Source organism: Lepisosteus platostomus, chromosome 6 (assembly GCF_059453375.1).
Source record: "Lepisosteus platostomus isolate fLepPlt1 chromosome 6, fLepPlt1.hap1, whole genome shotgun sequence".
NCBI lineage: Eukaryota > Metazoa > Chordata > Actinopteri > Semionotiformes > Lepisosteidae > Lepisosteus > Lepisosteus platostomus.
Window position 1 is genome coordinate 18,141,005 of NC_142616.1, and position 13,177 is coordinate 18,154,181.

The window sequence follows — 13,177 nt, forward strand, 5'->3', positions numbered from 1 at the left end:
CGTGGTATATAATCCGCCCCGCCCCCTTGTGTGTCGGCCAATCAATTCAAGAATACAGGCGGGGGTTCCGGTTTCAGGGGCAAACTGATACAGAGAGCACGCTGCCGCGGCTGGCTTTCTGCTCAGATTAACACGGGGGAGCCTGTCTGCTGCTTGTCACCCGGCTGCGCCAGGACCTCTCGCTAGCGAGCATGCCCGCAATAAGGTAATGATGCCTTGATACGGAGCATTAGGGGGCATTAGTGGCGGTGACAGGTCAGTGATGGTCTACTGCAGACTGCAGGCGTGCAAGAGCATACCGTGCATGTATTAGATTTATTTGATGTGGCATTGCATAGTGACCAACATGAAGATCGTTGATCGGCAGCGATACAGATATGGCATTTTATCGGTCTCAGACGAAGGTTTTGACATGTTGAAACTACGTTCTGCGTGCACGCAGATGAGTTAATTGCGCGTGGGTGGGGTTGGAAAAGTTAATGCACATCACATTCTTGTTCGGAGCACGAGCCCTTCATTTTTTTTTGACTTGCAGTAGAAATTCGTGTTTGTTTTTAAGTTTGAGATGTGGATGTTTTCTTTATGGCCATGCACAGACATCCCGCCCATGATGCTAATGGTAATGTTTTTTAGAATGATTCGTTTTTACTCTCATGCATCTTGCATATAGCCGTAAGGTGCAAGAGAACTAGCTGTAGGCGGTTGATATGCAGTTTGGAATTCGCACCGACAAGCATTTCTGGGTTTTGGTGAGTGCATAGCTCGGAATGGCCTGAAATCTCCACCTGTTGTGAGAGGCTCCAGCACAGCAGTTTGTCTTGCAGCATATGTGCTCCTTGGTGTCTTCTAGCAGGGATCGCTGGGAGATTAGATGGAGCAGTGCTTTGGAATTCGGGACGTTACATGGTGTGGTTTTTTTTTTGCTGTCTTATTGGTCTTAAACTTCTGACTTATGTGGTGACTGTTCACAACATTTCAGTGTTAAATGTTTTAAAAGTGTGTTGTAGGTTCTGTGCACCACTTGGATAAAGTTGGAGTCCATATTCATGACTTAACTTGCATAAATGTGTGGTTGCAACATCTTTTTTTTAGTTCAGTCCTTGGGGGGAGGTAAAATAGTTAAATTCCTGCAACTGTCCAAACCGGATTGTTAATGGTAAAAAAAAAATGTAGGGGCCTGTCTTTGTGTGAGGTCAACTACGCAACCTGATGCAGGAGGGAACTGTTTCTTTTCATCTGCTTTTGAAAGAAGTTTCCTGCCCTCCCAGGGATGACTTAATGACTCCGAGAACGTGCTGGAAGTTTTACAGTCCTCTGTGCTGGGGAAACCTCATTGCTGCCAAAATGAAAAATCTCACATTTATATTGGTCTAATCTAGCCTGCAGCCAGGAAATAGTTTTGAAAGTTTTGGGGGTGGAACGCGATGTGAGGAAACGTTGTTTCACGCTGCCGTCTCGTTAAGGCGGCCCTTTTGTTAGGGTTCTGATAGGGGTGCACGAGGGCTTTCTGCTGTACAGCACGTGGCGAGTGTGGTTCCAGAAGGCCGTGCTCGGGCTCTGCTGCAGTGGCGGTGGGACACGGGCAGAGCCGGTCCTCCTTCTTTCCTGTTGACATGTGGGGAAAATCTGGACCTGCCTCTGTGTGCGCTGGCGGAGGAGCGACAAGCAGATGCTAATCCCAGGCTGAAGAGGAGGAGGAGGCGGGAGCTCTCTCGCGCCTGAAGAAGGCCCAGGAGCGGAAAGCCTTTCTCCTTTTCTGCTTGGCATTACCCTGCGCTTGACCATCTACATCGCAAACACTCGACCGTTCTGCAGGGCCCGGGGCACTGCAGCTGGTACGCGTGAAGCCGAGTCGAGTCCCTGCTGGTTTTCTGGGAGAGTCGTTTCCTCGGGGCGAGGGCGAGTCAGGGCGAGCGCGTGTTGAGGGGGAACGAGGAAGGTCCGTGAATCCTGACGTTCGGCTGTCTCCTCCGCAGTACAGAGCGACCAGTGTCAGGAGGGGAGGGGGGTCGGCTTCTGGAGTGAGGGCCCTTCAGAAGCACAGAGCATGGAGATGGAAAACCTTTCTCGGTCTTTCACGGTTTAATGCTTTATCCACCCTTGAGACAGCTGCGGTTAAATATAGTGTCTTACATAAGCGTTTTAAATTTTATACATGACTTGCCGTGACTTTCCTGCAGAAATGTTCCTTTCTCTCCCTTCTTTTTCTTGGAATATTTCTGTAATGCCGGGGTTCTGTAGGAGGGTATTTATGCACAGGGGTTTTGTTCACACATCTTGGTGTCATTTCTGTTTACATTAAGTGTGAACATTTTAGATACAGGTAGCAGATGAAAACAAAGGAAAGGGTGGGTGTCTTTCTCTTCTTGGAGAACACAATTGAGTGAAATGTCAGCAGCCTTTACTTTCTTGCTAATTTACAGAGACTTGAAAGTTAAAAGTGGTCACGGTCCCGTGGTTCAGATTCATATTTTAAAATTTAATATAATCTCTGTAAAATGGAGGGTATTTCATTTATTGATTCTCGCAGTCAATGTGTGGTTTTCTAAAAGTACTGCTAAATGGAAGGAAGCTGTTAGTCAACCACTTACTGTATTTATTGATGTAATTGCATTTGTGTGGAATTAATGGTTTGTGTAAACAGTGCAGCCTGGACGATCATACCGTGACTCTTCACTACTTCGTGACCATAGGAGGACGAAGTGTGATTGCGATAAAATAGGCTCTGGTATGTACATTAATCACGACAAATGTTCAACAGTGGTCAGTGAAATTGACTTTGGACTGCCAGGTGAAAGGCTCGTCTCAAATAAAGGGCAGAAAAACTGTCGCCAATTACCGTTTTTTTTCCTCCAAGGTGAGTTGTGCTCTTCACTGCGCACTGCTCCTTAGGGAAGGACCCGTGAGGGTCTCGTGAGCCGTTCTACCTCGGACAAGAGCGCGTCGCTGGAATTTCCCGCATGGCGTGATCGAAATGTGTGTGTTTTTTTTTCTTTTCAGCCAAAACGCGCTCTTTGGACTGGGGAATCCACTTCTAGACATCTGTGCTGTGGTGGACAAGGACTTCCTCGACAAGTGAGTCTTTATACACCCACTTACACCCAGGGCCCCTAGACCGCGGGGGAGCTCAGTTTGGTCAAGCTCGCTCCCCAGATGGAGGGTGCAGAGCGTTGTCCCCGCTGGGCGGGAGGAGACGCCGGCGCTGCTCCCCTACAGGTGTGCGCATGTCCGAAATCACCGCACTGCGGTACCCCAAGTCATCCGACTGCCGCTGCACGTGTGAAAGCCAAGGCTTGTTTTACCAGCTGCTTTTAATTGAACTGAACAAGGCAGAGCAGACTTCAGGCAGGAAGTGTTTGAAGAGAAGTGACAGATGGACGGTCCCCTTCTGTGGTCTAGGGGCTCTGCAGTACAGTTCTGACCAGCATGTTGGTATATTAGAAGTGGCAGCTGGTCCAGAGAGGGCTATGTCATGGTACAGAGAAAAGGAACTCTAAAAGCTGCCATGTAATTAGGCACGTATGTTGTGAACCTGTCTTTCCAGTGTCAAATGTAAATCAGGTGAGGTTATGGGTCATAACAAGTTATTCGAGTTTTTAATTTTCATAGTCAGACTTGACAGAGCTGCAGCCACTTATTGGGGTGTGCTACCAAATTCCATGTACAGTGATAATTCCCTGAATGAGTAAAATGTTTTTAGGGTTCGTTTTGAAGTGATGTGCGGATTTCAGCGGTTTCTAAATTGATAGTGGTTAACCCTCGTCGACCGTGAACCTGCAGGTTACAGACGATTCATGACAGCCCCTCTACTGAGGAGTTGTGTGTGTGTGTGGGCAGTTTGGAGAGTGGCTAATGGCATGTTCGAGTCCACCAGCAGCTGACTAAAAGCAAGGCGTTGGTCTTTGCTGTGGGAGAGGGCAGCTCTGTGTTTCCTTCGGAGGGCGCAGTCCTCTGTGGCAGTGAGATTACGAGGAGTTATCTGTGGTAGGGAAGTCAGCCGAGATGCAAGGAGTGTACTTATCAGACTCAAGTGCACGGCCAGGAGAGTGAGCTCAGCTTTCCTTGCTGTTTAGGAAGAGGCTAAGACACCCAGCACTGTGGGGATTGCTAATGAAGGGGCGTTTGGAAATGAGGTGGCCGTTTGGCTCGTCAAACTCCTTTTAACTTTAGAAAGTTAATTGATCCAAGGATCTCATCCAGCCATTTCTGTTTCCCCAACAGCTGGATGAGGTCCAGTGCTCTCAAGTTGTAATGCACTTACTCTCAGTTTCCAGTTGGATGGAAACAGGTGCAGAAGTGCGGAGTTAATGATTCCCGTTATGTAAACAAGGTTTAAGTTGACTAGGCATGTTGGACTGGACCTCAAAGTGAAGATTTGTCGAATTCATTTCAGCAATGTGCACCTTCATAGAGATGTTTTTAACTGAGTGGCTTAAATAGCTTTGTGCATAAAAAACAGTATTATAAATGTTGTTGGGTTCTCTGTTACTCCAGTTTCACCAGCGCCAGTAGATGTTACTTGTCTTAGCTGAAAATGCACAGTCTGCAACTTTCTTGCATTGTGCAATAGTGTACAATGAACTATTTTTGCATCCCAACAAACAGAGCAAGGGGAGTCAGGGGGAGTGTGTTTTTACATTTCACGTGACCGCAAAGTTATTTCAGCCTTAGCGGTTTACTGTTGAAGAGGAGCGGAAGTGGAAGGGCTGTGGGTGGTGAACCAGCCGATGCCGGGCTGGTCTTGCCCAGGTATGCGTTTTGGAAGTGAACTCCAGCTGGGCAAGGAGATGGGATTTTGTAACCGACCTGCTCGCGCTGGGCCCCTGCCAGCCGCCCGAACTGCAGCGGCTCGGCGCCCTCTCGCTGCTCAGGCACTGCCTGTGGCTCGACTGTGAGCGGTATTTGAGGAGAGATGGGAAGACTGCTTTCAGTAGCCTCTTTTAGTGCAGATTTTTAATTAAGTGATGGATTTTTAGCGTAAGTGACCTGTCTAAACTTTGGTTATCGTTCAGCAACGTCCGGCGAATTAAAGACCTTTGCCAACACGCAGAGGCTTAGAAGCAAGTAAGAACCCTGTGAGTTTCTTAAAGGCTTTAAGTGCATAAACCCCTTGTTCTCCCTGGATTAACTGCTGAGCTGATTAAGCCTGTATGAGTGAATTAACTCAAGATTCAATCTCTGTATTTAATAAGGAACAATGCCCTATAAAGCAGGTGTTCCGTTTGAAATAGGGTACTCGGTCATACTTGTACTTTAATATGGCCTATCATTGTTTCATTTTTCTCAGCCCTTCGTTTCCATGGGACGTATGTTTAAAAGCTGAAATGGAGGAGCGAGGATTGGTCATGCATACAGTGCAAGTGAACAGCTTTTAAATCTGCATACTTTTCTGCGAGGTTTTCAACTTTTGAGTTCCGCACTTGAGAAGATTGAAATCATTAACTATAAGCCCTGCGCTGTTGTTGATGCGAGTTGATATCCAGCTTGTGCAATCTTGATCTGCATCACCCACCGGTTTCCAGCTGTTCTGTGTGAACTGCAATCTTATTGATCTTTTTTTCTCCGCATGGCATTTCCCCACACTAGGCTCTCTGGTCTGACGCAGGATGATTTCTTGCCCACTCGGTCTTTAAAATCTTAGGCCGCTGGTCACAGGGTTTTGGAATACAAACAGCTGGCACGCAGTCGGAAAGGTTAAAGCAAAGTTCATGCAAAGGCATATTTTAGTTTGAGTCCAGAGCACGTGTTGGCTGCGAACGAAGGTTAATTCCACGCTGAAAAGTAGAGAAGGAACGCACTTCAGGATGACTCAACAGCCGAAATGTTCTTTCTGCATTTCAGCATGGGATTAACTTGAGCGTTTCATTTGCGTGTGTTAGGTTTCTGTGCCTCGCCATGCTTCTCTTGAGCTCACCCCAGTTTTTCTGAAGTCCTTGTTTGGCGGTTCATGGGTCCAGCTTGAACAAGCAGGATTCCTCTTCCTCTGTGAGGAGGAGCCTCGGACAACACTTCCTGTACTTCCCACTCATGTTTTCACCCTTCCACTCGCTTTCTGCAGCTTGTGAACTCTTCTGGCTTCAGTTTTCTACACAGATATGTCCGAGCTCTCCATATTAATCACGCATTCATGATTTTGTAAGTCAAAACCTTGTTCACAAAAACAAAACCTCAAAAGCCAACCGTGAGTCGTCCAATAGTGTGGATTTAAAAAAAATAATTAAACAGTCGTTATTGACTGTGCTGAACAGATTGATGTTCTGAGGTACCAACTTTTCTGTTTCTCACCTGTTATTTGTGCTCCAGTTTTAAATTAGGCCTCTTTCCTTCAAGCAAGAGAGAGGAAAACATTTTTAGCCCCGTTTGTTTACCAAAAATTAGGCTGGGTAATATAAAGATCTCATTTTACATGCACATTTAAAAAGTTATTTGGCAGAATGAACCCAGGAGACTAAAGTGTTCCTGTGAATGAAAGAACATTTCCTGCCCTGCCTGGGATGTAAGCTGAGGAAAGGTACATGGATAGACATCAAAATGTAGGCAATGTCTCGATGAACTGGCGACACTGCCCTGAAAGGCGTGTGATTTGACTTGGCAGAACTGTCGTTCTCCTCACTTAGATTGCAATCGAGGAGCTATAGCGCAATGCTTTTTAGGTAACCTCATGCAAAAAAGCAGAACTGCCTTTTTTTTTTGTTCTTAAACAGCATGACTTTGTTCCCGTTATCTGTTAATGAAAATACTTGTGCTGGTAGTAAATGTCTTCCAGCAGAGACATGTGACAGCTCTTGGCTGTTCATGACTCTTGCAGCTGTGTGTGCTGTTGTGCGCCGGAGGACATTACTGTTGAGAAAGCCGTGGTTCCTGCTCCACAGGCTAGAAAGGTGGCGGAGCCTCTCCAGGAACTCAGTGCTCTTGGAGTCCTTCTGTGATTGTGAGCGAGTTCTCAGGATACCATGAACCTTTTAAAACTGAAAGCAAGCTGGACTGAGAAATCAACCCTGTGTGTTTAAGTCAGTAGATTTAGGGTGGCGAAATGGGTGAGTGGCTTCCATAACCTCACTTTTGTTGCACTTTCTGGCCAGGATAAATCCCCTCAATGTGTTTCCAGATCTGGATCTGTGTTGTGTGAAGCCGGGTGACACACATTGACTGGGTGAAAGTTTTTTTTTTTCTCCCTGTTCACTGTTTAAATGTGAATCTTTCTGTAATGAGAAAGCCTGTTGGGTCTTTACCAAAAACTGCCGCTTTGAACTCACTGTAACGCTTGATAAAGGTAAATATTGATTTTTCTTTTTACTGGGAAGGGGCTCTTTTTCTGTTGGTTATCATTTCATGGACTGGAGATGATTCAGTTACCCAAAACCTTGGCTTTAGAGCTGTAAGCTTTTTGTACTGTACAGAAGCTCATTGGACAGTTTCTTTTGCCTGAGTCGAAATATTTCAGTTGGCCATGATGTGTCAGCTGGCGACTCTGTTAATGTGGCTCGGCCTCGTCTGGTGTGATCTGCCGCTGCGGGGACTGCTGATTGGCTGTTCCTGTCGGAGCTCTTTGCCTTGAGTGAAGGCCAAGGATGGGAACAAGCACCACAGTCTCCCAGAATGCCCACAGCAGTGATTTCTGCCCTGATGCAGTCCCACTCCGAGTAGCAGGTGGTCTGTAATGAGCATAGCATAATTCTATAGTTTCAACAAATTGTAAAGTTCACCTATCTTTAAAGTAAAATGCTTCATGTATGCATTTCAGTGAAGATCTCAATTCAACTCTGTGTGCCCGTGTTGTGGACTGTAAAGAGTCAGAATTGATTTTCTTCTGTGTTTCAAGGGGTCTTCCTCTATTCCTCTATGCATTTGCTCTTTGTCTGCAGGTTTCCTGTTGAACACCTGTAGGCAAATAAGTAGCTGATTAAACTGCCATCACCTACTCCAGATCTGTGCTTTCCTTCAGGGTACAGTCACCTGGCTGATCTCTTGAGGGCACCCATGTTACATCAGCCTGAGATTGAGAGGATAGCAGCTCATGTTGAACAAGCTACTATGCAGGGTGCTGATATAGATCAGCATGTTACGCATTAGAGGAGCAGAGCCGTATTTGACAACACTCTTAAAAGGGTAAAACAGTTTTCTGTTAATGCTCCTCTTGTTTCCACGAAGATTTCCCTGGACAGAAGGATAAACGTGAGTATGAACAGTGGCTGCTCTCTATTGGGATTCTCTTACTTTCTTTTCCCCATATTGAGGAAAGGCTTGATAACGTTCAGTTTAACTGTGCTGCAGAAAAGTGCTAATTGCCCTTTCGAGCCTTCTGCTACATCCTTAGTAGTTGAAAATAGTTATCAAAGCTTTTTAAGGGGATAAGTGCTAGACATCCTACAGTTGTATGTTTGAATAATAAAGTTGTCCTGTTGACATTTTTGAGGTTCAAAGTATGATTTGGTGCAGTGTTTTCAACAACAGTAACTGACACAAAATTAATGTTTTAAATAACCACATGTCTGCTTTTTTTAACAGGTATGGACTGAAACCAAATGACCAGATCTTAGCTGAGGAGAAGCACAAAGCTCTGTGAGTTTCCAATCCTGATATTTTGTTTCACATTTAATTCACAAACACATGAAGCAGAAGCCGCCGTTCCCTGGGGATAACATATACTGCTACCGTGCCACATCTCTACAGTCTGTCACCAGAACTGTCTGCCATTGCTGGAAAAACTGCCAGTAACCCCCTGTCCCCCCTGTTCCTCAGTCAACATCTGTCAGAGATGTTACTGTTGTATTGAGATTTGCAGAATAGGAAAATGTTGTTCTGCGGGACCCTTTCTCCATCTGCTCTGCTGCTTATCAGAGCAGCACAGACATTGCGCTCGCTGTACCTTCTTTTCTACGCTTAATAGCAAACCTGATGACCTTTTGAAACCTTATTTTAAAACATAGGACAGGTGACAAACTAGAGGATGCCATTTGGTCGTTAGCTGATTGATCCAGTGACTGAATCCTTCGATCTTCTCTGAGGGAATCCAGGTTGAAATACTTCACTGGTTCAATGGTTAACCTCATTTGGAAACCTTTCCTTCCCGAGCCAAGGCAGCAGCTCCTCTGGTCTCGTGGGAGAGTGCAGCGAGAGCTTTCCAGCGGTGTGCCAGTGTGGGCACTGCCCGCAGCTTCCCGAAGAGGGAAGGGACTGGCCTGGTGGTGAACCGAACGTCATTCAGGTTTCGTAGACAGTCCTCGTGGAGAACGAGGCCGCGTTCTCCTCCCCTCTACCAGTACTAGGGGAGGGACTTTGGACTGTGCAGACCGTGATAGGAGCTGGCGGCCCCAGACCTTTTGTAGCGATTCCCCGACAGGCGAGCTGGCTCTCTGAGAGGCCAGGAAGAGGGTCTGTTTATCAACACCTGCTTGGGGAAATCTACAGTTGCAAGTTAAACTTTTGGAGCTCCTTGCCGTTAAAGAGCTAACACCTTGACTGTCAGGAACCTCTTAAATTACTGTTGAGGCAGAAGCGGGTATACTTCACATTTGATCACTCAAAGCATGTTTTTTGAAAAACAGATGTTGTAATTGTAGTATTGATTAAATGTTTTGATTAATCTTTCATGGCTGTGATTCACTTGAGACTTTGACTCTTGCACAAGCACTTAATCTCACCTCGTTAGTGAGGGACTTGATTGGAGTTGGGCGATGAGGTGATTTCATCTGTTAAATGACAAAAGATAAGCACAGGAAGCAATCTTTAATCGAGCTTATCAAGAGATCCACACGTTTGTGGCACTGCTACGTTGGAGACTGAACTTGGTTGTTTCGGGCCAGCTCACCAGCCATGGAGCCAAGTCCTCGTCACTGGAGTCCGGTTCTGTGTAGACCTCCTGATGGATGTCTGCGAGGGTGGTGCTGATGCGCAGAATGATCGAGTGTTGGGGGGGGGGGTGCAGGTGTGCTGGTGTGATCAGGAGTGTCCAGTCTCTCAGGCTGCTCTTATAGAAATTGATGACAGCCGGGCTGCATGATGCTACACTGATCATGTCCTGGGACCCCACTTGCGGGCTCATCCTGATGTGACGGCAGTCCATTATTTTTATGTTATTGAATCATTTACTCAGAATTCAGAGTGTTAATGCATCCCGTCACACTGATTCTTTTCTGTGCAGTTCTCCTATCCGTGTGGATTATAAATTCTGATGTTAATTGTATCTCAAATGTTTTTTACTGTGTTATTTTTTTGGTTTGGAGTGTTTTTTAATATCCCTCTAGTGGCTCCAGTAAGTACGCAATAAGTAAAGCCAGTGTTTTCGCATGTTTATTTTGGGATTACTACATTCAGTGCTATCTAAGCTGTGTTACCAAACAAAGTTTTTTGCATTCCTTACCAGATATAGCTGAATGTATGAACAAAGGAGTTTGACAATTCATAATTGCTAAGGTTGTTTTACATGGCGGTTTTGTGCAGTGTTCTATATAGAAAAATACCTTGCAGCCAGGGCTTGAATGTCTGGGTATGTGCCGTTGCAGAGCTGATCACTGCTGGGGGAGAAACGGAACGTGAAGTTACAGCACTGGGTCAGCAGAGTAAAAACGCAAATCAAAAATGTTTTTTAGGGTCACTAAGCAACAGATGTGTAACCTTTGGGACGTTCCCACATCCTGAAAAAATACATTTCATGGTGGAATGTATTTTCAAATGCTTTCACATCCACAGTGTTGAGAATCTTGTCTGTCAGCAGAACTGACAATAAAGAGCGCGATCACCAAACTCCCAACAGTGGGTTTGAATGAAGCCGCTACAACTGAACACGAACAATGGTCTGTTCAAATACCAGCCAAGGCTCGTTTCTTCCACTGCCTCGGCTCTCTCAGACACAAGCCACGTTAGGAGCAATAACCCAGTAAGAGAAATGACTGGACCCGGCTTGATGTCGCGTTGCAGTTTGCAGTGGTTTCAACATCTCAGAAGAGTCAAGATAAATTCCCCCCAGTTTTTTTTTTTTGGAAAGGTCTTATTTTTCTGGTTCGAGATTTAAAAACCACGTGCCGTCCAGCAGTGAACAGCAGAACGCAGTGAGCTGCTGTTTCAGCTGGCCTTTGTTAAGGCCGAACAGTGAGGGAGCTCGCAGGAGAGAAAAGGCTGTGAAGATGGTTCATTAATTACAGATGTGCCCCCTGGATTAACTTCATGTAACTTCAGAATCCCCAGGGGAAAAACAGGGCTTTGATATCTTCACTATCCAGACTGGAGCTACATTCAGTGCTCCCCTGCTGTAGTGTGGAAGGTGGATCCCACGAGTATTTCTGTTCCCGTAGTAATTTTCATCAGCCCAAGTTAATAGATTAATAATACAAATTGCTGTTCCACTGGTCTAAAGATTAGCCTATGTCACACTTTCACCTCCACTGTTGGCAACTTGCAACATGAGTATAGTTGTCTAAATGTCCTAGTAATGTTTACAAAATATGTTTGAAACAATGTTTTACTTTTAGCAAAAGCAAGCTGCCAGTCACATTTAGGTGAAACAGTCAGTGATGCATGTTCTAATTTGAATGGGTTTAAATATAGATGTCTAAAAAGAACAACGTGGTAACTGCTTTCTTGGTCTGGGTGTTGGGCAACCCGTCTGTATTAATACTTAAATTAAAGTTGCTTCAATCATGTCATTTAGTTCCAGTGATCTAGAATGTGTCTTTGGAAAATGTATGAGGTGTGGAATTCAAACACTCGAATTTTTTAGGAACAAGTAATAGGTTTATTCCATGCTGAAAAAAGAAGGCTCCACAGCCAAAATTTTTTCTTTCTTCTCTTTTCATCATGGAATAAACCTATTACTTGTTCCTTTGCATGGAAAATTGCAGTGCATTGAGGTTTCAGGTAGTTAGGTTCAAATAAGTAAACGAAAACCCTTTGTTAAAAGGCTAGTGTTTTGCTACTGTTTTTTGACTGTTTCATTGTTTTGAGTGTTGCAAAACTTGTCCTATATGAGTAAATCTCTTGGTAGCATAGGAACAAGTAATAGGTTTATTCCATGCTGAAAACCGGAAGAAAAAAAACAATGTTTCGGCTGTGGAGCCTTCTTCAGGTGTGAGCCAAAACATTGTGTTTTCTTTCTTCTTGTTTTCAGCATGGAATAAACCTATTACTTGTTCCTTTGCAGCCTATGCATGCTGACGCAGCTCCCCACCTGAACGTCTTTGTAGCATAGTTCACAATGACAAGTCAGAACGTCCAGATGCTGTTTCCTTGAACCTCACCGCAGAAGGTGCATTTGGCTTGTGTAAGTTCAAAAGGTTCCGTTTGTCGTAAGTGTACAGCCTTAGAAAATGTTCTACAAATGATTGATGCTTGCTGATCTGCAGGTTTTCCTCCTACAGAAGCCCATTTCATGACTTTTATCCTCCCCTTGCTTTACAGTCGGGTTGATCTCCAAAGTGCTTTTTAAATTTCTCCATGCTCGCAATATTGCACCAGACTAGGATTCCGAGTTGACAGTCCTATTCAAATTAACCAAACAGAATGGTTTAATTCACTGTATTTAGCTCTGCACCTTTTCTCTTGGAACAGTCCTATTTTGGAGTCTGTTCTGTCTCCCTATATATTTTGTTTTCTGTCAACCATCCATTCAGTGTAGACTATAGATTGTGTCTGTTGAAAGTGTGGCTAGAGTTCCGCCATTGGTCACTCTGTCCACCACACTTAGTTTTATTTTAAGAGTTAAAGACTTTCAGTGTTTGCTGCCTGGGCTCCAGAACCCAGCTGTATTATGACAGGCAAGCTCTATTTTCAGGTTTCCATTGGGTGCTGCCTGTGAATTGGATCAAGATCCAACCTGTTTATTTGTTCGCTGTTTCAGCCAGCAGGACTTCTGCCAGTGACGTCCGAAATCGCAAGTTAATTTTTCGTGCACTTGTGTCCCAACACATCTGCAGGGCAATTTTCAGCACTCGGCCTTTGTCTTGTGCATCAGTAGCTCTTGATCATTATTACTCTTGCAATGGTATGATGTCAAGTCAATTAAAAAAATTGTCCCAAAGATGGAGTGAACTAAACAAAATGCTTAAGTTAGCGAGAAATGTCCTGTGCGAAATTACAGGTAGTCCCAACACTTTTTTTGACCTGCAGAATCCTTTAGGGTCAATTTGGTTTCTTGAAAATAAACATGCTGTTATTTTCGTTACTTGACTTCTTTGTAGTC

At 44.9% G+C, this 13,177-nt stretch overlaps 1 protein-coding gene across 3 annotated transcripts in view; it reads left to right on the forward strand.

Moving 5' to 3' along the window:
* adka (adenosine kinase a) overlaps positions 1–13,177 on the forward strand; it is a 131,332-nt gene that overhangs the window by 1,589 nt on the left and 116,566 nt on the right. For 2 of the 3 annotated variants that reach the window (XM_088634535.1, XM_088634537.1), the window contains exons 2-3: positions 3,001–3,075; positions 8,509–8,562. In XM_088634535.1, the coding sequence (XP_088490661.1) occupies positions 3,001–3,075; positions 8,509–8,562 (129 nt within the window). Of the gene's footprint in view, positions 1–52; positions 206–3,000; positions 3,076–8,508; positions 8,563–13,177 lie in introns of those variants that run through there. The other variant, XM_088634536.1, reaches the window with a different exon arrangement.